The following is a 26,707-nucleotide window of genomic DNA, read 5'->3' on the forward strand; positions in this document are numbered from 1 at the left end:
AAGTTCTACCTTAGGTTGTCTCTTAATGTTCTGACTTATTTCTCTAAACATTCTTAGTTAAGTGTACAGCACCCTCCACAATTATTGGCACCCCCTTGTAAAGATTTCTAAAAAAGGGTTAGAAAAATCCACCTTTTGGTGAAGCAGCTTGTCACACTGAAAAATTTAGAAAAACCCAACCTTTCATTAAGATAAATTTATTCCAAAAACCTTTATCAACAAATAATTATCTTTAACAAAAACACATGGGCCACGTTTAATGGCACCCCTGGAAATTACACAATGTAACTGAAATATGTTTCCCTGTAAATTGTACATCTTTGAGTTGAGTGGAGTGAATCAGAACCTTCAAGCTGTAATCCATGACTTCCTGGTTAACAGGGATAAGAACATGAGGAGACACAGAGGCCAAATTTTCTTTGTCACCCATTAACATGGGAAAGATAAGATAACATACAAACCAAATGAGGGAGAACTGTGTCGACCTTCAAAAGTCAGGGAATGGGTATGAAAAATAGCCACTCACCTGAAAAGTCCTATTTCTACTGTTAGGGCAATAATAAAAAAAGTGGACAGGAACTGGAACTGTTACGAACCCAAGTTTATTTTTCCCCCACATACAGTGAGGAGGATCGTAAGAGAGGCAAAACAATCCCAAGGATGACTGTTGGTGAATTACAAGACCAAGTAACCCTCAGGGTTACCATGTCTATGAACACCCCCTTCATGCTAACAGATTATTTGGAAGGTTTGCCAGAAAACGCTTTTTTTGTCAGTTAACCACAAATGTAAGCGCCTGGAGTTTGCGAAACACTACTACAACTTTGACTGGAACCAAGTTCAGTGGTCTGATGAAACAAAAATGGAGCTTTTTGGCAATAAACATAAGGTGGGTTTGGCGTAAAAAGAAGGATGGCTATAATGAAAGGAACCTCATCCCAATTGTAAAATATGGTGGAAGGTCTGTGATGTTGTGTGGCTGTTTTTCCTCCAAAGGCCCTGGACTCCCATTAGGGTACATGGCATTATGGACTTCATGAAATAGCAGGACATTTTCAAGCAAAATTTTATTTTCAGCTTCTCCACAGTTGCTGCATGGAGGGAATAATCAATTCTCAAGCCATCAATGGCAGCCAGTCAGGTGTTTCAACGCACATTAAGGTCACTCTTAAGAAGCTCTCGCTTGAACAATCTCTTACGAGGTTGTTCGGGAAACACACGTAGAAAAACAAATACTTCTCGTAAGATATATCTTTAGAGTCTTTGTAAGAAAGATTTGTGAACTTAAGTAAATTTTTTATTTGCAAGAAACTAGGCCCAGATCCTTACACTTGCCCAATTTCCCATCTTCCATCACATCAATGCCAGTTACTGACTGTTCGCTTCCCTAATACATAATGACATCCTTGGCAGGTGCCTCTGCAAGGAGATAATCACTGTTATTCTCTTCACATATCAGTGGTTTTAATGTTATGGCTAATCGGTGTATATCCATGTATAAACTGCGGCGTTAGACGCCCGTAGGCAGTTATTTTACATGATTATACTTCATTGCTGTTTTGCATCTTTCTTTTCAGTTACAGCCGTAACCAAAAGAGTAACAACGGAAAACGCAGTGGCATAAACACCGGTATGTACACCTGTGGAAAAAAGATGCGTATATCCAGCTGAAATTCTGCCATATTTGCAATTCATTTTTGTACTTCTATTAATAATACTGCCATATTATTAGTTACAGACCTGTGGTATTACTATGTGGAAAATGTGGTAACATTTCAGTTGGGGGGACACAAATAACATGCAACTGCAATTATGCTTTAGTTGTGTATGACCTGACCACAAACAAAGTCTTAGTTACATATTAATCTCATGTTCGTTCATCATTAATGAATCGTAACGCATCCATTATCTCAGCCAGTTACTATATTAGTTACTATATTTGATACTGTGCCCAACTGAAGGAAATACCGAAGGAACAAAGAGTGAGTAACACAAGTGAAATCTTGATCTCATGTTTGTTCATTAAATGGTGACGCACATTTTCTGAAGTAGTTACTACATTTGTTCATGATTTGTTCTGTCTGTGCCCCCCCAAGTAAAGTGTCACATTTTGTTTGTGCGTTTGTTTGATACGAAATTTGCAGTTTATCCTGGTAGATTATTACAAAGCATCACCAAGGTCTCTAGCATGTTGCTGTACACCAGACTATATGGCAAGGCGGAAAGAGCTGGAAATCTCACAAATAGATATATAATTACAAGCGACATTGGGAAGTAAATCTTTGTTCTACAGTCCCCTTGAATATTTGGTTCAAGGAATGGGAGACACCCCTGCTGGAAAGACACTCTAGGCTGCTGAAATGGGTCGCTTATGACCCTGACTTTAAACCAGCAAGGATTGATGGAAGGTTTAAACATTGGCACAGACTGGGCGTCACATCGTATTGTTTGATCACATCACATGGAGAATTGGATGGCTTTCAAAAGATCACAGATATATATACGGTTTAGAAAAGCAGGACTTTTTATAAGTATCTACAAAGAAGTACATACTTTAACAAGGAGATAAAATTTGTCAAAAAATAACTCATGTCGGCAGGAGATGAGATAAGAAATGTGGAACATTTTTAGAGACAGCATTGACTGTTCCTTCTCAACAATTTATTTAGGCGATATACCAACGCTACTGCCAGCCCAATGAGTACCTTAAGTACCCTAATAAGTTCCTTATTAAGCTATTGCTATCAGCCAGAAAGAAAGCAAAAACACAAAACTGGTTACAGACGGAATCTCCAACAAAGACTGGGTGGATAGACATTGTAACAACTATCCAAAATATGGAGAGAAGCACTTTTACTTTAAATTTATGGTTTGATAAGTATTTAAAGTACTGGGGAAAATGGATTGTGTTTATGACCCCATCACCTGTTATTGTATAAATGATGGATTTTTTAATGTATATATAGTGACCAACAACTGCTTGTTCTGTTATATTTGTGCATTATCTGCTTAAAAATTAAGTATAAAAAAAGAAAAGAAATTTGCAATTTATTGTCAACATTTTCATGTAACCTTTCAGGCATTGCGGGCATTTTTTCTAGTGACAGTAAAAATTTCCTCCACTGACGCGACCGAAGAGGAAGTGATCGAGGAATGTTCCCAGCTGACACGGAAAGTATGGGTGGATTGTATCAACAAAGTTCCACGAGGAAATGGAATTCAGCCGATTGCATGAACGGGTACAGCGTGGGAAAGTCCAGGGGAATTGTATTTAAAAAGGGTGCTCTCTAGCCACAAGCATTTATCGATCTTTTCTTGCAACGTTCCAGTCTCCAAATTACAAGCAGCCATGGCTTCCTCCAGGAGCTACAGTGCAGCTCTGCTGGTGCTCGTTACTCTGCACCTGCTCCTCTCACGGACTGAGTCAGGTGGGCGTCTTAAGGAGCAACGTTTTGAAGCGGTGCTTCAGGCCCGTTTTTACTTGTTTAAATGTCTTTCTTTTTTCCTGCAGCTAGCTGCTGTGTTGGGTACTCCTCCAGGCACGTTCCTTGTCACAAGCTGAAGCGCTACACCATCCAGCGCATGACGGGCACCTGCGACATTGACGCTGTCATGTAAGTGTCCCCCGAACTGGTGCGGGGTTCAGTACTGTATTGCACGGGAGCGGCGTGGTCATTGAGGAACGTCACCTTGAAAATTAACTCTTACTAATTGACCTTTGTCTCTGTCTTACTATAGCTTCCACACCAGAAGTGGAAGATTCCTCTGTGCAAACCCCTCCCTCGAATTGACTGTTAACGTACTCCAGTGCCTCAAGTGAGTTCCTAGCCTGTATCCCTGTTGCAATTTTTATCGACTCATGTGGCTGTTTTGGATACATTTGCTTTTACGGTTAACGTTATTTGGTTTGTGGACTTGCGTAAATTATCTATTTGAAACGTTTGAAACTGATTTTTACTTTTTCCCGCAGAGAAAGGCACGGAAGAAGTCGTGAAAGCCCACTTCTTCACCAATCAAGAGGAAAACATTTCATGAAGGACTTATAAAGATATATTTAATATTTAAATATGTGTAATTGTTATATAATCATATCGCATCTTAAACTTTGAAGTTCATCTGTTGATCCTTTTCTCGTATTCTGTATATCGTTTTACCAACGGATATGTAAAATGCCAGATAAAATTTTTATTGTTGCTGTACTGACGTTTTCTACACTACAGTTTTTCTTTAGTTTTGTAAAAAAAAAATCATATTTGCGCTATGTAGCAGATCGCGAGTTTATGATACGCAATTCTTGTAGAATCCACCAAGTGAAAGTTGTAGCACTTCATATTATGAATTTTAAATAAAAGCGACTGACGACTCTCTTGTTCCTTTTATGATTACTAAGAATGAAACATAAAAGCTCTGCGCGAGCAGGACCAGGACATCGTTTACTGGGGGGGAGGGGGGTGGATAGATGAGTGCACGATAAAAGGATCGGTTTACTTGTTTACCAATTAACTGAACAACCCCCAGGATTACTACTTATAATTTACGCCCTCTACAGGCCAAATATGTTACTTTACACTAGCGTTCGAAAGAACCCCCACGCAAACCCACAAGAGCAGTACACAGCTGGACAGCGAGCTGAATTTTTACACACACCCACACACACACAAAACACATAATATATGGAACCGAAATGGAAATAATAGAAAATTAAAACCAATGAAACGTTAATGTAGGCCTTTAATCATAGGTGACTCTTCCTATGAAGTCAGCAGATGGATTGGGGAGAGCATGGGGGGTCATGAGGTCGCTGGAAAGGGGTGTGTGACACTGCCAAAGTGAAATCTGAGTGAAATTTGATAAATGTTTAAGAATAAGTTGGTCACACTTTACTTGACAGGGCACAAATAATTTATAGTTATACTATTGTTTATGTATTAATTAACCACAAACTCAGTCTTAGTTACATACTGATCTCATGTTAATTCATCATTAATGAATCATGACGCATCTTTTAGTTACTATATTTGTTAGTATATCTGTTAATCCCATAAACCTTTGTGTACTACTGAAGGAACAAGTAATGAACGAGACAATTAAAATACTGATCTCATATTTGTTTATCATTAATGAATTGTGATGCATCTTTTATTTCAAGTAGTTAATATATTGGTTCAGGATTTGTTAATTATTTGTACTTAAGTATTTGTGCCCTCAAGTACAGCGTTACCACTAAGTTTAACTGTTTGTTGTGGTGGGACATGAGGGGAAGGATGATCCACAATGCACTTTGTTCCACCAAAGGAATTTTCTTGTAAAAGACTAACAAACAGCAGACAAATATACCATCAGGGATCAAAACCAAGACAGGCATAGCAGAACAGGCTAAGGCTGGGAAAATGCAAAGAAAGGCATAGGAAACACAAGCAAGAAAAAACCTACTGTAAGTCTACATGAAACTCAGAACACTAGTAGTTAATATATACAATGGTCAAGAGGAATCAGGGCAATTGTACACATACAGTATAATATACAGAGGCTTTGTCCCATTTGCTCCATCTAGTACATACTTACACGCTACCACTCTTGGCAGGCACATCCACACACTTAGCTGAAATATCCAAGCGTCTCCCGTCCTCCAATGATCTGCACTCTAACTATACTCTGGCAAAAATTGCGTCTTATGTCAACATATGTTAATGTGTGTAGCATCTCACAGAACTTGCACTCAAGTAGGAGAAATGTGACCAAGCCGCAGATAACGAGGAAAACCATCAACAATTAACTAAACACTAGGAACTATGAGAAACAAGACACAGGTGAGGGTTATAATGACTAAACAGTAAGACTCAAACACTAGGACAACTAGAACCTGGATTATAAATAGAGTGACCACCTAGGCTTAGGCCCTGGATTATAGATAGAGTGACCACCTAGGCCTAGGACCTGGATTATAAATAGAGTGACCACCTAGGCCTAGGCCTGGATTATAGATAGAGTGACCACCTAGGCCAAATCCATATCATGTCTCAAGTGCCTGGCTAATTAATTCAATTATTCTTGTGCTTTTACTGGTTTGTTTCCTTGACTGAAAGACTCATCCAGCTGATTCACTTTATCCTTAGTGACACATGCATGATTATAGGAGACTGACCAATCAGCACACAGCAAGAACTTAGTGCTAAAGTGAAGTCTAGGTCTTTTTAATTGAAATGTCCTAGCTCATAGTGTCCCCCCTGACATGGTTTAGGTGGTCACCTTAATTATAGAATGTACTACAGAACTAATACAAGCAGGGAAAACTAACAAAGACACAAAAACAAAAAACAATAGAAACAAAAAATTGCACAAACTATCCATCCATCCATTTTCCAAACCACTTATCCTACTGGGTCGCGGGGGGGTCCGGAGCCTATCCCGGAAGGCAATGGGCACGAGGCTGGGAACAACCCAGGATGGGGGGCCAGCCCATCACAGGGCACACTCACACACCATCCACTCTCACAGGCACACCTACGGGCAATTTAGCAAGTCCAATTAGCCTCAGCATCTTTTTGGACTGTGGGGGGGAAACAGAGGTACCCAGAGGAACCCCACGACGCCATGGGGAGAACATGCAAACTCCACACACACGTGACCCAGGCGGAGATTCGAACCTGGGACCCAGAGGTGTGAGGCAACAGTGCTAACTACTGCACCACCATGCCACCCTCACACGAACTAACAAGGGGAAAATCCAACTGAAAATAACCAACAAGGCTGAAGCTGGCCTCTGGCCAGGGTCAGTCCCACAACCTGGGGGAGGGACAGTTCTCAGCCGCAACCTCAATCATTCAGCTACCTGCTGGCCCCGGAAGTAGGAACACAGTACCAACCCAGGGAAACGTCTGGAAAAGATGATGGGCAGTGACACCTGCTGGTCAAATGAGGAGATGACAGACTGAACAGGGTAAGACAGGGACCAATGCTCTCACTAATCCTCTGTAGGCTATATGATTATATAATAAATATATTTTATGACTTTCTGCCCAGTGGACCTCAGGCAGATGTCAAGTTTGCCTGTGCTGCATCAACCCTGGTCATTTTTGGTTGCAGTGGCAGACAATAAGGGAAAGAAAAATTATCTTTCATGTCTGGGAAGCAGGGGGTGCCAAAATCAGCTTGTGGGGAGGGGGGGGGGTTAGGAGGATTTCAGGAACCTGAGTGACAGGAGTCACAAAAAATTTGAAACATAATTAGATTGGATGGGTTGGGGGCCCAAAACCTCTAGCGGTGCCCCTGTCAGGAGGGCATCTTTTTGGGGTCTCCAACCTTTTTTTTTACACTGAGAGCTGCTTTACAAAGAAAACACTCTGGCAAGCTACTGAGTCGCTACAGTGAATTCTGTCAGTCTGGGGGGGGGGGGGGGGGGGGGTATGCAGGGGATTGGAGGTTATATTGCGATCAACTGGAAACGTCTGTTTGGCAACCACTGTTGTAGAGTGTAAATGCAGGGTGAAGAAAGTCATGAGATCAGCTCACTATGCAGCAGTCGCCCTCCCAGGCTTTGTGTGAGCTTATTGCTGCTGCCCAGGCTCAGGCCGTAGACCAGGCTCAGGCCGTAGACCAGGCTCAGGCCGTAGACTGTTAATCAGGAAGCATATTCTGAAACGAGGCATCTGCCATCATCGCCTATCGTGTGCATTGAAGGAAAATGTTTTTACAGTAAATATGGATTAAATAGGAATTTATAGATGATTCCACATCACTTGTCAGTAGTCCCACAATTTAAATAAGTACAGACGCTCCTCTACTTACGAACTTTCAACTTATGAACTTTCAGACTTAGAAACAAAGAGGACTGTAAGTCCAAATTGTGTTGACTGGACTCCCGTTTCCCATCCGCAACATCAATTTTTTTTTCTGTGCGGCAATTCCACGTAGTACGACTTCTGGCCGTTCAGAATGTAACTTGTTTGCAAGTAGAGGAGCGTCTGTAAATTCTCTACAGATTATTCAGGTCAAGGACGTAACTATAAATATCTCTAGATTCAAACTTGCAACATTGTAGCCCAACTCATTTACCATTGCAGTACTGGGTAAAAAGATCAGGTCCATGCGAAGACAAATGTCGAAGAAGCAATTAGAATTTTGGCAAGTTTCTTTAAAAGTTTTATTCTTCTTGTAAAATTCGACTGTTACTTCCTTTCTTGGCCGCCAGAGGTCGCACTTTGTATTTTATTGTCTATGCTAATTTTTGGATTGCACCTGTATTCTGCTGCAATTCCCCCCCCCCCCCCCCCCCCATCTGTGCTCTTTGTTCAGTTAGTGGCCTCTGTGGTTGCTCTCATATGAAACAGCCTTCCTCATCCCTGAGTCAAACCTGTCATGATTCTGACTCAGAGCTTACAGTTTGAGATCTGTGACAAGACACCTCAGACCTGGGCTATCTGTCCATCCATCCATCCATCCATCTGTCCTGCCAGGTCTTCTGCCCACTGACTCCCAAGTTCTGTTTACTGAAGTGGCTAGTTACACTGGTCAACAACAACTTTCTCACAGAACAACTGGAGTGTCTTTTTGTTCAGAAAATTGCTGTAATCCATAGTTTTTCCATTAATTTTATTTTTAGACTATATTTTTTGGCTATACCGATCAGCCATAACAATAAATCCACTGACAGGTGAAGGGAATAACAGTGATTATCTCCTTGCAGAGGCACCTGCCATGGGTGTCATTATGTATTAGGGAAGCAAATAGTCGGTAACTGACGCTGATGTGTAAGATGCAGTAAAAATGGCCAAGTTTAAGGATCTAAGTGAATTCGACAGCTATGATGGTCAAAGCATCTCCATAATGGCAGGTCTTGTGGTGTGTTCTGGGTATGCAGTGGTCAGGACCTACCGAAAGTGGTCCAAGGAAGGCCAACCGGTGACCCGGCGGTGGGGTCATGGGTGCCCAAGGCTCATTGGTGCAGGTGGGAGGGAAGCCTGTCTGGTCCGATCTACTGTGGCACAAACTGGTGAATAAGCTAATGTTGGCTACGGTAGAAAGGTGTCAGAACACACAGAGCATTGCAGCTCGCTGCGTATTGGGCAGCGTAACCACAGACCAGACAGGTTGTCCATGCTGACCGCTAACCACTGACAAAAACGCCTACAATGAGCAAGTGAGCATCAGAACTGGACTATGGGGCAATGGAAGAAGGCTGCTGGTCTGATGAGTCACGTCTTCTGTTACGTCATGTGGACATTCGAGTGCATGTGCGTTGTTTACCTGGGGAAGCGACGGCACCAGGATGCACTATGGGAAGAAGGCAAGCCGGTGCAGGCAGTGTGATGATCTGGGCAAAGTTCTGCTGGGGAATCTTGGGTCCTGGCATTCATAGGGGTGTTGCTTTAACATGTAACACCGACCTAAACATTGTTGCAAACCCAGTACAACTCTTCATGGCAAAGATATTCTCCAATGGCAGTGGACATCTCCACGGGACATCTTCAGAGCTGTTTTGGCAACGGTGGTATTAATGTTATGGCTGATCGATGTATAAACAACTGTTAACCCACTGCTTTATTCCCTGTGTTTCCAGGGAGAATCTCTACCTTCCTTGTGATTGGTTAAGCGGATGGAAGATGTTACAGCAGAAATAATGGTGTCCTCCCAACACCAAACACCCTAAAAGTGTTTACATTACTTGTTAGCCAGAAGGGAACTCAGAACGGGAAGTGGGAAATGCAGCTGACTGACACTTATTCTGCAGAAACCGCGATCTCCAGCTACAGTTAGTTTCGATCCTTACTCATCTGGGTTGGTGAGATGTCACAGGTGTCCGAAAGCAAGTGAGGATTTGAAAGCAGCAGTAACTTTATGCTTGATTTTACCGTTGGAAGCATCTAAAACCTTGAGGAGGCTGACCCCCCCCCCCAGAACAAAGCTCTTTTGTTTTACCTTACAGAAATGAGCCTCTGGTGAGGCCTATCCCTGCATGACAGCGCATGGTGATCCCGCCCTTCACACTCTAAGTATCACAAGCCTAAATGGCTTCCCCTGAAATATATATGACAAACACCAATATTTCTGTCGTTATATTCAAATAGCTGCATTCATCCAGCCATTTTCCATGCCTCATTGTAAATATGCACGGTCAGGGGGCTCCGGAGCCTCTCCCAGAAGCCAACGGCACACAGAAGGAGATAGCACAGGATGGGGCGCCAAGCCATCACAAAACATGAATATACACTGCTCAAAAAAATTAAAGGAACACTTTGAAAACACATCATATATCAATGGGGAAAAAAATCATGCTGGATATCTATACTGATGTAGACTGGGTAATGTGTTAGGATGCCACATCATTTGATAGAAATGAAATTATCAACCTACAGAGGGCTGAATTCAAAGACACCCCGAAAATCAAAGTGAAAAATGATGCGGCAGTCTAGTCCATTTTGCCAAAATTTCATTACAGTAACTCAGAATCATACTCAGTAGTTTGTATGGCCCCCATGTGGTTGTATGCATACCTGACAATTTCGGGGCATGGTCCAAATGAGACCACAGATCCTGGGGGATCTCCTCTCAGATCTGGACCAGGGCATCACTGAGCTTCTGGACAGTCTGAGGTGCAACCTGGTGGCATCGGATGGACGAAACATAATGTCCCAAAGGTGTTCTAATGGATTTAGGTCAGGCGAGCATGGGAGGCAGTCAATGGTATCAATTCCCTCATCCTCCAGGAATTGCCTACATGCTCTTGCCACATGAGGCCGGGCATTGTCGTGCACCAGGAGGAACCCAGGACCACTGCACCAGCATAGGGTCTGACTATGGGTTCAAGGATTTCATCCTGATACCTAACGGCAGTCAAGGTGCCGTTGTCTAGCCTGTAGAGGTCTGTGTGTCCCTCCATGGATAAGCCTCCCCAGACCATCACTGACCCACCACCAAACCAGTCATGCTGAACAATGCTGCAGGCAGCATAACGTTCCCCATGGCTTCTCCAGACCCTTTCACGTCTGTCACATGTGCTCAGGGTGAACCTGCTCTCATCTGTGAAAAGCACAGGGTGCCAGTGGCAGACCTGCAAATTCTGGTATTCTGTGGCAAATGCCAATCAAGCTCCATGGTGCTGGGCAGTGAGCACAGGGCCCACTAGAGGCCCTCAAGCCACCCTCATGAACAATCAGAAGACATCCAAACAATCAGAAACATTCACACCAGTGGCCTGCTGGAGGTCATTTTGTAGGGCATGATTATAGGAGACTGATCAATTAGCACACAGCAAGAACTTAGTGCTAAAGTGAAGTCTATGTCTTTTTAATTGAAATGTCCTAGATCATAGTGTCCCCCCTGACATGGGTTAGGTGGTCACCTTAATTATAGAATGTACTACAGAACTAAATACAAGCAGGGAAAACTAACAAAGACACAAAAACAAAAAACAATAGAAACAACAAAATCGCATGAACTAACAAGGGGAAAATCAAACTGAAAATAACCAACAAGACTGAAGCTGGCCTCTGGCCAGGGTCAGTCCCACAACCTGGGGGAGGACAGTTCTCAGCCGCAACCTCAACCATTCAGCTACCTGCTAGCCCCGGAAGTAGGAACACAGTACCAACCCAGGGAAACGTCTGGAAAAGATGATGGGCAGTGACACCTGCTGGTCAAATGAGGAGATGACAGACTGAACAGGGTAAGACAGGGACCAATGCTCTCACTAATTCTCTGTAGGCTATATGATTATATAATAAATACATGTTTTATGACTTTCTGCCCAGTGGACCTCAGGCAGATGTCAAGTTTGCCTGTGCTGCATCCAACCCTGGTCATTTTTGGTTGCAGTGTTAGACAATAAGGGAAAGAAAAATTATCTTTCATGTCTGGGAAGCAGGGGTGCCAAAATCGGCTTGTGGGGAGGGGGGGGTTAGGAGATTTCAGGAACCTGAGTGACAGGAGTCACAAAAAATTTGAAACATAATTAGATTGGAATGGGTTGGGGGCCCAAAACCTCTAGCGGTGCCCCAGTCAGGAGGGCATCTTTTTGGGGTCTCCAACCTTTTTTTTTTTTACACTGAGAGCTGCTTTTACAAAGAAAACACTCTGGCAAGCTACTGAGTCGCTATAGTGAATTCTGTCAGTCTGGGGGGGGGGGGGGGGGGGGGTATGCAGGGGATTGGAGGGTCAGTCTGGGGGGGGGGGGGGGGGGGGGTATGCAGGGGATTGGAGGTTATATTGCGATCAACTGGAAACGTCTGTTTGGCAACCACTGTTGTAGAGTGTAAATGCAGGGTGAAGAAAGTCACGAGCTCAGCTCACTATGCAGCAGTCGCCCTCCCAGGCTTTGTGTGAGCTTATTGCTGCTGCCCAGGCTCAGGCCGTAGACCAGGCTCAGGCCGTAGACCAGGTTCAGGCCGTAGACCAAGTTCAGGCCGTAGACCAGGCTCAGGCCGTAGACCAGGCTCAGGCCGTAGACCGTTAATCAGGAAGCATATTCTGAAACTAGGCCAATCAGAACAATCAGAAGACACCCAAACAATCAGAAACATTCGCACCAGTGGCCTGCTGGAGGTCATTTTGTAGGGCTCCAGCAGTGTTCATCCTGTTCCTCCTTGCACAAAGGAGCAGATACCGGTCCTGCTGATGGGTTAAGGACCTTCTATGGCCCTGTCCAGCTCTCCTTGAGTAACTGCCTGTCTCCTGGAATCTCCTCCATGCCCTTGAGACTGTGTTGGGAAACACAGCAAACCTTCTGCCAATGGCACGTATTGATGCTCCATCCTGGAGGAATTGGACTACCTGTGCAACCTCTGTAGGGTCCAGGTATCACCTCATGCTACCAGTAGTGACACTGGCCATGTGAAATGCAAAACTAGTGAAAAAACCTTCAGAAAAGATGAGGAGGGGAAAATGCCAGTGGCCTCCACCTGTTAAACCATTCCTGTTTTGGGGGTCGTCTCATTGTTGCCCCTCTAGTTCACCTGTTGATAATTTCATTAACACCAAAGCAGCTGAAACTGTTTAACAACCCCCTCCGCTACTTAACTGACCAGATCAATATCCCAGAAGTTTGATAGACTTGATGCTATACTCTGATTAAAAGGTGTTCCTTTTTTCGTATATAGATATGTTAATGAATAGCAATAAATATCTCTCATCTCCCGGGTTGGGAGGTTCAAACCCCACCCCGGCTGCGAATGTGCGTCTGCTTCTATGGAAGCAGGTTCGCCCAACTAAGTGCTTCTTGAGTATCTGTACACATATTTGCTGGAATATGTGCGTATTTACATACACGTATAGCACCCGAATTATTACATTACAACGTGCCTAATGAGAGATCTGCGTTCAAACTTCGTTTGTACTAGAAATTTAATTAAACGTTTAAATTTAACATACAAGTGAATAGACACTCGTCTTTTTAGTTTTCGACAAACACAGCTTTAGTTTGAATAAGCTTCTGAATGTCTAATTTCGGTTTCTGTGAGGTTTAATTGGTCAAAATAAACATCGGTGGAGTTCTTCACATTTTTAATTCCCTAAATCCACACTACTATTAAACATTAGAGGATAGATATTGGGAGGGGACTGCTTTAGCGGAAGTGACGTTGGCTTTTTTTTTTAACTCTCACGAAAGCGCTACCGGTGTTGCTCCTCCAAGGGCAGAAGAGACCGGTTGTTCTGCAGAAGTGGTAAGTCCCTCTAACATTCTTTGCAATTCAGTTGAAAAATAGCTTAGTATTGTTGCTGGTTGTTCTTTTTGACATTTTGAGCATGGATGCAGTAAGTTCGCTTGGAAAAAGCCAAGTAACTCGTCCCTAGTCAGCACGTCTCAATAAAGCACGTTTTCTTAATGTTGTTAAATGCTCATATTTATTTATATTATTGTGCTTTGTTTCGTTTTTGATTAAAAATAGGCATGTAGGGCTGTTACGGCTAACTATCTGATCTCGTATATGTAATACAGTAATGCGACCTCGTGTCATCCATGCGGCATTAAGGGCAGGAAGAAACGTACAATGACCTGAAACCGGCTTCAGTGCCGAAATGCCTTTATGTGCACGTTACGGTGGAGGAGCAACCAGACTGCAATAATACCGTACAGGCGATTATTTATTTCAGATGCATATTTTGCGCTGATTTGTCCAGATGGCCATCTTTCACGGCCGGGTGCAGCGTGTTCTGGAACTTAAGACCACTATCTGACTATGCGCGATCTATACATCATTTCCTCAGGCCCTACAGGAGGTATTGTAGTTAATTCTTCCTTGTAAAAGTGTAAAAGATTCACACTCAAAGGCAAATTTGAAGTATTTTATTTTTAAGTTAGAATTGGTCGATTTTTTTTTTCATGTGTAGGTCGGCTTAGATGAAATATGTTGATATATGCTGTACTCTGGATTATGTAAAGCATCCTATCAGGCTAAAGGGAATGTTGTTCTGTAATAAATTAAAGTTTTAGCTATTGCCTGCCTGTTGTGGTAGTTTTGGAAACGGATTAGCTATAGTTGGTAAGCGCGTGACAGCTACAGACAGTTAGCATGCATTGCGCGGCGTGCAGCAGGACCGGCTTGGGGATCTCTGTATCTCAACCTGCATATCAGCTACTGCATGAATATCGCATTCGGGTGCAATTTAACCTGCATCGGTTTTTGGACAGAAGGTGTCGGTAATGGAACATAAATCATGCCAATGGCATTTGCATTGTCTTGGACACAAAGCCATGGCATTGTCCGTTTGCAACACGATGGGGTGGCGTGACTAAAGTTAAATATACACTTCTTGCTGGTTCCTGTTTAGGGTTGGCCTTTGCCCTGCGTGGCCCTTGTATCCCGACATTTGGATGCGACGCTGGGTTGTCAAGCTTTGCTAATGTAAGGCGCGATAGGGATCGGATGTGTGACCCCAGGGGATGGTTACGTCACCCGTTATCCGCCGTCGTGGGAGGGTTGAGAGCTTCGACTGTACGAGCCGTGCTGCACGTACTGCGGACCCGAGGGGATAATCGGGGAGTGTTCTTGTCTTTTCAATGAAATATAATGCTGTCAACTCTCACGCATCTAGCGTGACAACTCAAGATTTCAGATTCTCACACTCACGCAAGACATTTTACGGCAAATCTATATTATTCCATTATAAACCTAACATTAGCTACTCGAAAAGCGTCGGGAGCAATTTTCAAACCCGAGATTAGTATCGCAAAATCTCAATCCAGACAGTTTATCAAAATTGGCAACCTTGTAATTGATGTCAAACATACGTTTGCAGTGCACGTTCGCCGAAGCCGCTCAACTGGCACTGTACTCTAGTATTCGTATGTGTGACTGGCGCATACGGGATTAAGTCTTTGCATGTGTAAATACGTGACAGTAGGGATGTGCTGGGGCGCCTGACTACTTGCTTCCTTAGCCCAAACAATTGAAACTGTCTCCCTTTTGCGATCCTGACATAGTATTCAGCACACCGCAACCCGGTCGGCAGATTGACTGCATGGACACCCCCTGTCGAGCACCTGCGCATCGGAAAATCTCTGCGCGGGAATTTGGTTCCTTCTTCTTAAAAATGATATTCTAATGTCCAGACAAATGGGATTTCATAATGTTTTTACGTTATGCAACTGTTTGCTTATTTTGTTTCGCTCCCGAGTAAAACATTTCCCAAACTTTAATCGACTGGTTATATATTTGCCTCAAAAGTACAAAACGGCGCCGTAGACTGGCGCCGTCGCGGTTGGCATGCGGGGTGTCCAAAATATTTACCCTGTAGTTTTAATTCACGCGTCTAAACCTGCGTGAGTGCTGCTCGTGCAGCAAAATCGGCAGGCTCTATCTATTCTCTTTCTCCAAGTTTGGCGGTTAGCGTGATCTGCAGGTGTCCAAGTGGCTTCTTAAGTTACGACAAATAGTGGTTCATTTGATCGCGATGTTTAATAAAACAGGTCTGGGCGCGTTCATGCTTTTCTGTGTCTCTGTGTGACGGTATCAAGGTTCGTGTGTGGTTCTCTCTTAGTAATGAGAGATCATCATTGATTCTCCCTTCCCACTTGGTTGGACTGATAAATATTTAGTTTCTTATTAAACCCCTGGCAATGACGGCTGATTACTTTGGCAACATTGCATTGCGTGAAAGGTAAAACGCATGGGCGTTTTCAGGTCCTAGAGTATTTTAGCCAATTATACTCCTACAAAAACAAAAGTCCTTGTTTTTGAGGGAAACTTACCTCAGCCCCTGATCTTTTCAAAAGCTAGAAAAAGCTGGTAAAATGTGTAAATGGACTTTCTTTTGCTGTGCGCAAATGGACTATTATTTTTTTGTGTCATTTTGGCGGAATCGGGCGCACAAGCAGACGCAGCAGTCTGTCAGTTTATATCGCACAGGAAGGTAAAAACTGCCGCGTGTGGCTGATAAAGCGAGATCGATACCACGCTGCATAGCTGAAGAGACGCTTGTTTGGTAGGAAATGTAATGTATGTATCAGTCAACTTGAAGGCCAATCCATGGCTGCCTAAAAGACGTATTGCATAAATGAGGATAAAGGCGTTGGCCCTTAAACGTGGGATGGCATGGCGGAAGAGGTTGATATATTGCACGACAGCCCAGTCTTCCCTCCAACCAGGGCTGGGACAGTTACTGTTTTTTACTGCTTAACCCTGGCATTATCCCACGGTGCACAATGCATCGCAGCTCATTGGTCTTTTGCAATAGCAAGAACGCAAAGATCGTACTTGTTGTCTTTGAAAGACTGGTCTTGCTAACTTGTCTCCCAAGAACGAGCTGGGGGCACAATGAGTCTCGTTTGGTGAGGATGCAACCAGTGTATCCTTGATATTTGGGGCTGAGGAGAAACAACATCCTGGGATTTTTACCGTCCTCAGAACTTCTGTTCTTGAGCATTGGAACTGGTCTTCGGCAACGATAAAGGATACACGAGACCAAAAGTACAGTCAAGTACGCCCCCCGAATCTGAAGCTGGCGTACTTCCTTTGAGAACCCGCATGGTAAAATGGGTCACCGTTCAGGACTTGCTAGAATTCTGCCCTTCTCTTTTTTTTTTTTTTTTCTTTTTTTTCATCAAACGTTAATCATCAGTGCTAATCTCTAGTTGGCTGCCACTCAGCCGAGGGCAGTTCAAAATTTACCAGAGACTATTTGCTTAAAAAAAATCTTAAACAAATTCAGGCTCTATATAACCCTGCTATCAGACTTTGACTAGATTTGCACTTCTAACGTTTCGAGTTTCTTCTTGTAGATCTCGAAGATACCAATGGATCAGACAACGTTGACGATATCCAAAATAGTAAGTGAGGTTATTCCCTGCCTAAAATATTCCAAAAATGCATGGATCTGCTTGGAAATAAGAGGTCCTTTGCTAATTTGAATGGTTTTCATGCAAGATGTTAGCGGCCTGTCGGAGTGTAGTTGCGTACACCTGAACCCTGACGACGTCGCTGATTCTAACGTGTCTCTGCAGTTCAACGGGGAAGGTCGATCTTACAGCCGCTTCAGCTTGACCCAGGATGCCGACGGAGAAACCAACCAAGTGGAGCTGAAAACGTCCAGAGACGGCGATGAAGAGGCTGGGGAGACGCTCGGGGGGAGCTTCAGCCAGCAGACGTACGCCCCCCAGAGGTGGCGCTCACCGAAACATGTGGCCATGCTGGTCGGTGGATTTCTTTTCTTCTTTGTTGTTGGTAAGTGGCCCAGGAGTTCTGAATGCTGGTTGCTGAGTTTGCCTGATGGCCAAACCTTGGTAATTATGACCTTCTCATCACACAGGATACTAATGTTATGATTTATTGCTTTGCTCCTCAGGTCTCCTGCTTGGGTCCACCATCTTCCGCAGGCAGCCCAAGCTACAGACCCCAGCGGATGTTGATGAGTGCCCACTCGTCGTAGAGACCAGTGCCAAGGTTGATGTCATCCTCGACTGGGACGATGTCCGCAACATGCTGCAGAGCAAGCTGTCCCCTGAAATTTTCAAGCAGTGTTTTGAGTAAGTGTGGCACTTGGGTTAAAGGGCTTTGAGCCTGTGGTTGAGCAATTCACGATGGGTAAAAAGTCACAGTGGGGAACTGATGATGTTTGATTAGCGTGATGGATTTGCTTTTTTCCCTGCGACTTGTGGACGGTGGCTCCGTTCAGGGTGGATAGAGATCCAGGCATGAATATCCTGTTATGGAAAATGGTGGGATGAGTATGTGGATGAAGTCTCAGTGTCTCTTTCTCTTGCGCGCTCGTTCGCTTATCTGTCTACAGGAACTTTAAAAGCACTGATCACGAGGCTGGCTCTGATGGGGAGATGCAGCTTGGCGAAAAGATTATCGAGCTTTTCAAAAACCTGGACATGAACCCGTGGAAGGACCACCACTTCGTGAAACTCCAGCGCCCCGTGGGGTCTGTGCAGATGGCCGTCTCACTTTCGGGAGGGGGGGAGGGAGGAGTTTGTTTGCTTGATTTTGTCAATAATCTTATCTGCCTGTCGGTCCACGCGTGTTGTGACCTGTGAAGTGCTTTGGGCAGGCTTATGGTTGAGATCGCAATGTTTCTCCACCTACTTCTCTTAATACCTTAAATGGAGATGAACAGATCACATTTCATATATCTGAAAAGCCAAAAGTTGTTGTTTTTGGTTTGAGCTCTGTAACCCCCCCCCCACAGAACCTCAGTAAACCGGGTCAGCTTCGGCACGGAGTTGGTGGGCGAGCCCCTGGGTTACCTGGCCTATAGTGCCAGTGGCACCAAGCAGGTGAGCTATCGGTGTGTGGAGTCTTGGCACGCCCCTCATCAGATCCTTGTGCGGACGTGCTCGTCTGCACGGTTGCTCTCTGAGCACTTCCCCACCTCACCAGATACAGATCTTTTGGTACGTCAGAAGTGAAAACTGGTACTGGCGTGAAAAATTTGTACCAGCTCAGAATATCAGTAACCGGTGCTACTTTTGTTACGGTCCTCATTTTTTGTCTAATCCGGCTTGAGCGTTTTTCTTTCCCAGTGACATGTTATGTGTTGTTATATGTTAGTTATGTGTCATTCCCATTTCTTTCTGACACTTCGCCATTTTAGCCAATGCTCTTCTTGTCATGCCATCCAGATCTCGGTGAATCTGTTCTGCCCAGATCGCAGTGAAACTTTGACTTTCTTCTTTTCACGCATCATCTTATCTCAAGAAGCATCCTGTCTTGTTGGAGTACAATTTGGTGCTTTTTGCTCTAACTGCACGTAATTATCTTTTAAATATTTATTTTTAGCATCGCATTCTTTCAGAATTTTTGTGTGTTGCATCCTTTTTTTCAGTCGCTTTACACTCTGTGTTCTGTCTTTGCACCCTGTTTGTTTGGCACTACATGTATGTACCACTGTGCACTGTTACCGCTGCTGTATGCACCAGAATTTCAAGGATCAATGAAGTCAGTCTTATTTATTATTATTACACGTGTGTGTGTATGTGTATATATATACACATACACACTTTTTCTGCGTTTGTAGCTATGCTATTTCAAGATGCGGGCTGTATTTTGTGCTTGCAAAGCAGCTTATTTGAATAAACAGATCAAGAAGAAGAAAAACGTTTGCAAGTCCAACCCCAGAGTATCAAACGAGCACCCCGGCTGGTTCGGTACTGATATTAGACCAGAAATCAATGGGGAAACGGGTAGCAACTTTTTTTTTTTTTTTTTTTTTTTTTTTTTTTGTTATATATATTAAATGCGATGGGCTGGCCCCCCATCCTGGGTTGTTCCCTGCCTCGTGCCCATTGATTCCGGGATAGGCGACCCAATAGGATAAGCGGTTTGGAAAATGGATGGATGGATATATATTAAATTTTGTATTTTTTTTTAAAGTACTAAGTCTGTTAGCTAGTATAGTGGAGAAGTGCCCCCTGTTTGAGGTGGGATCTCTGTCAGGACTGTGAACTTCCTCCTGTCCTCCGTTTTAGGGCAGGATCATCTACAGCCACTACGGACAAGAAGAGGACTTCAAGGTCTTGCTTGACAAAAACATCAACGTCACCAAAGCCGTCGTCCTCATGAGGGCCGGAAAGATCAGTTTCGCTGAGAAGGTGAGGCTGCCTCCGGATCCAGGCACGACTAGAGGGACCTTCCGCGATGCAGGCTGCTGGTGTGCGCGTGACCGAGTGCAGGTGTGACTGCGACCAGGCCATGTGACGCCCATGTCCTCCCCAGGTGGCCAACGCGGCGAAGCTTGGCGCAGTCGCTGTCCTCATATACCCTGATCCGGTGGACATTAACTGCGGCAGCAGCTGTGAGATGTTTGGCCATGTGAGTGTGGGTGCCCGGGGAGCATGGGGAGCTTTCCTGTAGCTATCCCGTGTTTGCTGACGGGGGGGTGCTCTCCATCCTCAGATCCACATGGGCACTGGTGACCCCTACACCCCCGGCTTCCCCTCCTTCAACCACACTCAGTTCCTGCTGTCGCGCTCCTCGGGGCTGCCGGGAATCCTGGCCCAGACCATCACCCCCATCATGGCGTCTACGCTACTGCGGTTCGTTCGCAAGAATTACAAATTAAGAAATCCAAATAATATTGATTTTAACAGGATCATCAATAGAATCAAGGGGGCTTTAGTATATGATTTAAGTCACTTTGCAGTTCATTTTTTATGTTCATACTGAAATCCCACTGTTGTACAGCAAAATCAATGGCCAATTTATATTAATGAAATTATTCTATATGAATAAAATTAGATATTGGATTTGTAGAGTCAAACAGTTCTGTTGATGTGAATTATGAAGTGCAATTACTGTATATAAATTTCCAAGGTCAAAATTGTTTCAAAGTAATGAAATGCACAGTCCATTCGTGAGAGCCTTGGGTTTGGATAACAGCAGACTAGTTGCACATTTAACCCCACAACCCGCCGGAGGGTCTGGGCCACTCGTAAACTCATGCCATTCAAAATACGAGAGGGTGAATGTGGCAAGTTCTCCTAAATCACTCATATGAGCCAATTGATTACCAATCTGTTCATACAAGTCGGTCTTGCATGAGGCCCATTGTCTCAGTCCAGCTTGCATTTTCCGCACATGCCCGCAGGGGGCGCCTGCAGGGTATCTCAGGCAGCATAAAGCCTAGTTCATACTTCACTTTTCCGCTTGTGCTTTTTGGCTGCCAAAGGTTGTCCACACAGCAGCTTGTGTTCGTACTACATTCGTACTGCTTTTTAAAATGCCATAAGTTTTGGTATAATGCCTGGACAGTATGAAAATTACATATCGGAGTACCTCCTTCCCTCCTCATACAGCTGCTCACCATAACTACTACAACGGCTATTCTTCCACTACTCTTTTGTCATTGACGGCTGACCTGTGAAATTCAATGCTGCCACCTACTGGAAATAAATAGTCAATTACCTTGCACATATGCAGCAGATGCGCAAGTTTTTCGGTAGACAGAAAAATCTGGGCTACATTTGCATTGACTGCAGCCAACCTCTGATGACGAAATTTGCATCACACCCCCTCGTCTGCAGCCGAAAGTGCATGTGGAAGAGAAGTAAGAATTGGCCTTAAGGCTAAGCTACATGAGGTACACGCACACACACGATATCTGTTTCTTTATGGGGACTCTCCATTCATCTCTGCGTTCATTACCATAATCCTAACTACGACAACCTTAACCCCTAGAGCCCTGACTGTGACCAAACAAAATTCAAGACGTTTTTATAAGAAAGATAAGTTTCCCCTTGTAGTGACTGAAACATGTTCCCAAAAGGTCAAACTAACAGGATTTTATCACATTGTGGGGACCGAACACACATACGCAGCCAGGCTGTATCACTGGTCAGCACTTTTGTGTGGAGTATGCCATACCTTTGTAGAGGAACCTAAATGCTGGTTGCGCTTCTTCTCCGAACACAGGAAAATGCGGGGTGACCAGCCTGCCCCTGAGGCGTGGCGTGACTCCAAGCTGAGCTCGGGGATCTCCGTGCTGCTCGGCCGTGACAGTGACCTCGTGACTGTGGAGGTCAACACCACCCTCATCGACAAGGAGCTCGTTAACATCTTTGGGGTCATCAGGGGATTCATGGAGCCCGGTATGGTCGGGTGACATTCTGAGGGGAGGGTTCTGAGCAGGCGGGCGGTCGCTCGTGGTCACACTGACCGAACTGTTCCTCCAGATCACTACGTGGTGCTCGGGGCCCAGAGAGACGCCTGGGGTCCGGGCTTCGCAAAGTCTACTGTGGGGACATGCCTGCTTGTGGAACTGGCCAAAGCAACCAGGGCCATGGTGAAGAACGGTAAGCGGCAGGTGACCTGCTTCCCAGGGTGCATTGGGCGAGGAATATAGTTCAGTCCTGTGCGCGATGCTTTTACATTTGGCCTGCGGGTCAGTACAGTACAGCACAGCCCAGCCCTGGTATCCATGCAGTTCTGTTTCTGATTCCCCATCCAGGTGATTTCAGACCCAGAAGAAGCATCATGTTTGCCAGTTGGAGTGGTGGGGACTATGGGAGCGTGGGCGCCACCGAGTGGCTGGAGGTAAACATCACACTGCGGCATTTATTTACAAATGTGGCCAAAATTGTCAAATTATTTGTTTACTCTTAGAATAAATGAAGCTTAATAATCAGCGACCCTTTAGAATGTGTTAATGGGGATTTATAAATCAGGAAATTAAATTGCTTCCGCAGAAAGGCTCTTCCTGTTTTTTCCTGTTCACTGAGGACTTTTTTCCTTCCCGTTCCTGCAGGGATATCTAATGTCACTGAACATGAAGGCGTACACCTACATCAGCCTGGATGCAGTCGTCACCGGTGAGTGTGGGTTAATACCGATTCATTAATAATGATTAACACCCGTCACTGTTTTTGTGTTTGAGCTGCTGCACCCAAGTTAGACTTAAAGTGGAAATAAATTTATCTGCTTTTTTTGGTCCAGGTTACAAAACGTTTAAAGCCTCTGCGAGCCCAATGCTGTACAAACTGATGGGGGAGACGCTGAAAGAGGTAACGCATCATAACACTCACTCCATCCACCTTGGAGTCCAGTATCCCCTCTACTCGTCTCTGTCTTTCTTCCTGTTTTTGCCTTTCTTTCTTTCCTTTTTTTCTCACTTTCTCTCCCTCCTTTTTCTTTCCTCCTTTCTCGCTCTCTCTTTGGTCCCTCCCTCCCTAACCACCATGTCTCTCTGCGCAGGTGAAGAGTCCAGTCGCAGGGACCAGCAGCTCACTCACCCTGTATTCCGATTTTGCTGGAACCAACTGGTATACGAAAGTGTAAGGCCCACGATTCTGGTGTCTGGTTTCCTGCTGTGAAGGCGCCAGTTTGATCTTGACTGCCAGGGGGCACTGGAGAAAAGGTCCGAGGTCGTTTGCCTTTTTTTCGCAGGATGACGCCCATGAAGATGTCCGACCCAGCTTATCCGTTCCTGGCCTTCTCCGGCATTCCATCCGTCTCCTTCCGCTTCGAATCTGACGTGGTGAGCCTCGGGGGTGCAGTGTCGCTGGGGCGAGAGGGCTGTCTATTGCTCAGTCTCACAAGTGATCCCCCGCCTTCCTGATAGGACATCGGTTACCACTACTACGGGACCCTCTCGGACACCCAGGATAACCTGGACTACGCCACGGGGAGGCAGTTGACGGCGCTGACCATGAGTGCAGCCCAGGTGGCCGGGACCATGATGCTGCGCTTGGTGCATGACCATTTGCTGCGGCTGGACGTCGAGCACTACAAGACGATCCTGCGGATGAAGGTCGTTCCCATCATACAGCAACTGGATCGGAAGGCAAAGGTGAGCCTCTTCCCAACTGCTGCTATCATGTGACCAGTCACATGGGGTCTGTAGGCCTGGAGATTGAGGGGTTGGGTCTATTCAGACTCTTCAGCAGAATCCGGCAGTGTCAAACCACGCAGAGGCGATAACCTCCAATTGGCTGAGATCAGCCATGGGTTCCTTCACCCGGGCCACCAACCTCCTGATTGACGGCATCCGCATGAGTGACCTGAGTGACATTGAGATATGCCAGCGCTTCAACGACCGCATCATGCGGGTAAGTCGTCCGTCGGCAACCCCGGGTGACTGGCGTGGTTTGGTGTGCTGTACCCGTTTCAAGTCAGACCTGAAGCTGCTGACTTCCATTGTGATTTGTCTTCTTTCAGGTGGAGGGGAACTTGCTGTCACCCTACAAGTCCCCGCAGGAGACCCCATTCCGCCACATCCTCTTTGGCTCCGGGTCGCACACGCTGCAGTCACTGCTGGACAACGTGATCGCGGTCGGGGCCAACGCCACGGAGGAGAACCTCAACTTGCTCCGGGAGCAGCTGGCCCTCGCCACCTGGACCATCCAGGGGAGCGCCAACGCACTGGCTGGCAACATGTGGGAGCTGGACAACCAGATTTAAACCCCCCCACACACACACCACCACTACAGGAAAAAATATAACCGGACCCCTCTGAACCCAGTCCCACTTAAATGTTCTCTGACCCCAGATATCCCTACCTCCTAACCTTCCTCTGAAAACGTCTTAGGTTTGTGCCAGTGTTTGACACACCTCTTGCAAGAGGCGAACTCCCCCTCATACTGACAAACTTGCAGCTTTAACTTGATCGGCACATTTACAAAACTCGCATTTAAAAAGACATTGCATTATCCAGCTGTGTAAAATGTATATTGCATAGGGCAGCGTGGGAATAATTATTGGGATTCCAAATTAGAGCTCACCTTCTGGCTGGCTGGATTCCTCCCAAATTCTCTCAAATAGCTAGACTTTATTTGCCCTAAAATGGAATGTTCCAGTTATTTCAGCTGTAGGGAGTAGAGGCAAAGCCAGAGCTGCTGCTCAGACTTGAGGCCGCAGTGCTGGTTAGTCGTATTTTGTGTTCTTTATCGGCATTCTGTCTAATTCGAGCAGCACCGCATTCCGTCCAATCGGCTTTGAATTGCGGATGCGGTTTCTCCGACAACCAGCGTACCTCGGTGAGTCGGTCAAACCGTGATATAGGGAAAAAATGTGGTCCTTTCCGTGTGTCTTGTTACATTGTGTGTTATTTATTTATCAGTGACAGCGTTCACTATAAATAGTTTTTTAAGAGTCTAATTTATTTTTCGTACGAAATTATCGGAAGCAGTGCCTTCCATAATTGACGGTTATACTGTCGGTCTACAAAGCAGCATCTGCTGATAGAGGCTTGTTTAAGGCGGCTGCAGGGTTGGGGGGATTTTTGGGCTCCCACCTAGCCACCCCCAGTCCTGTGGCTGTCAGCTGCCGTTTTCTGTGGCGAGAGAGAGATCGCGGAGTGACAGATTAGCGGCAGGGCGGTTCAATGGCATCGACCTTTTTAGAACAAGCTGGTTGCTACGTTTTTGTTATATGATCCTAAAACATTATCGGGGGCAGAGACCTCCATAATGTCCGGCTGTGACGGTAGTTTTTGCCTACCGGTGAGAGCATATCGGGGGCAGTGATCCCCATATTTCACTGTGGCTAGCACTTATCGGGGGCAGTGACCCCCATATTTCACTGCGGCTAGCACTTATCGGGGGCAGTGTTTCCCATAATTTATAATCCACTTATTTGTTTGCATGCACAAATTCTGCGGCCGGCGTTTGATAGCTGGGCCGTGGCAACACCCCAACCTGCACTGGGGCTTTACTGGTGTGCTAAAACAAGGGGGCAAGTGTGATTACCCACTTCTACCACCTAGTACTACCCCCACCCCCCACATTTTATCTATGGGGAGGCTAGATCACTGGAAGCTGTTATGATAGAACGGTTTGATTTGTATTTGCATGTGTCTCCCTTCTGCTGACTCCAGTCTGAACCTTTTGGCCTTACATTAGGGTTACATGGGGTTGCATTTTTCAATCACTAATAATAAAAGCATTGGGTCACGATCCTACATCCTACTGGTGCGCGAGAGCTGCTAGCTGCTGGCAGCTCCAGATGTTTGCCCAAGACATCAAACCTGACCCCATGTGCCCTCAAAGGTTCAAACTCTCACATCGGTTTGAACTTTCTATCTTCTTGGGGGGTTGGTCATGTGACCTGCCCTGACACTGACCCCCAGTCACATGACCACCCAAGGTTTCATTGATGGGATTAGAGAGCACTGTATGAAACTGTAACACTGGTGAAGTCAAAAGGAGGAGATGGAAGATTTTCATAGAAAGCATTTAGAGAATTACAGGGGCACTTTTCTCAACCTTTTTCTCTTTTTAAATGCAAGACACAGCTTCTGGCTTTAGGCAAGTTTCACTTTCTTTACTGAATCATGAGTAAAGGCTTGATGTAGAGTGAGCTTTTTTCCAGCAGAGGAGGAGGCTCTTTTGTACTCATGGGTAAGCAGACACTGCATGATTTCATATTCTGTTGTGGTTTGGGAACTCTTGCTTTAAGGCATCACTTTGACCTCCTGTCTGAGTAGGTGAAGCAGAATAGAGTCAGTCAGCTTAGCCTATCAGTAACTAGGTCCTCCCTCTGTTCTCGCTTGGTGTCTTCCTGTATAATACATGTCGACTCTGGGTGTTCTTTTGGGATTCTTCATTCAAGGTCTGATTTTGTTCTTTTTCACTGCCGCTAAGGGGCTCTCTCGAGCGAAGCTTTGTCTGGTGTTTAGGAACTCATGAACATCTGTATCTTGAATCAGGTGCTTGTGAAAAAGTTTGTGCATGGATACCAGATTTTGACCCTGTTTCTGAAATAAACGTTTCTGCAAAAATACAAGTGTGTCTTTTTAATGAATTGGAGTTTACATTGATACTGTCACAAAGTTTGTGGAT

General features: G+C 45.1%; 2 protein-coding genes across 3 annotated transcripts; both read left to right on the forward strand.

Moving 5' to 3' along the window:
- The first annotated feature begins 3,134 nt into the window (after positions 1 to 3,134).
- On the forward strand, positions 3,135 to 4,364 carry LOC125739945 (C-C motif chemokine 20-like). Its single transcript, XM_049010519.1, has 4 exons — positions 3,135 to 3,239; positions 3,330 to 3,428; positions 3,512 to 3,614; positions 3,739 to 4,364. The coding sequence occupies exons 2-4, from the start codon at positions 3,350 to 3,352 to the stop codon at positions 3,818 to 3,820; spliced, it is 264 nt and encodes an 87-aa protein (XP_048866476.1). The 5' UTR covers positions 3,135 to 3,239; positions 3,330 to 3,349; the 3' UTR covers positions 3,821 to 4,364.
- An 8,783-nt stretch (positions 4,365 to 13,147) lies between these two features.
- Positions 13,148 to 26,651, forward strand: LOC125739943 (transferrin receptor protein 1-like). 2 transcript variants are annotated; one of them, XM_049010514.1, is made up of 20 exons: positions 13,148 to 13,192; positions 13,604 to 13,658; positions 17,216 to 17,263; positions 17,438 to 17,657; positions 17,779 to 17,959; positions 18,223 to 18,360; positions 18,625 to 18,712; positions 19,904 to 20,026; positions 20,151 to 20,246; positions 20,331 to 20,470; positions 21,846 to 22,021; positions 22,106 to 22,225; positions 22,381 to 22,466; positions 22,678 to 22,741; positions 22,866 to 22,933; positions 23,124 to 23,203; positions 23,316 to 23,406; positions 23,491 to 23,718; positions 23,804 to 23,977; positions 24,087 to 26,651. In XM_049010514.1, exons 1-20 carry the CDS (start codon positions 13,167 to 13,169, stop codon positions 24,327 to 24,329), a joined length of 2,445 nt encoding a protein of 814 aa, XP_048866471.1. In that variant the 5' UTR covers positions 13,148 to 13,166; the 3' UTR covers positions 24,330 to 26,651. The 2 variants fall into 2 exon arrangements, with proteins under 2 accessions (XP_048866471.1, XP_048866472.1); XM_049010515.1 differs by lacking the exons at positions 13,148 to 13,192; positions 13,604 to 13,658 and adding an exon at positions 15,992 to 16,964.
- Positions 26,652 to 26,707: the final 56 nt, after the last annotated feature.

Source organism: Brienomyrus brachyistius, chromosome 4, assembly GCF_023856365.1.
Source record: "Brienomyrus brachyistius isolate T26 chromosome 4, BBRACH_0.4, whole genome shotgun sequence".
Lineage (NCBI taxonomy): Eukaryota > Metazoa > Chordata > Actinopteri > Osteoglossiformes > Mormyridae > Brienomyrus > Brienomyrus brachyistius.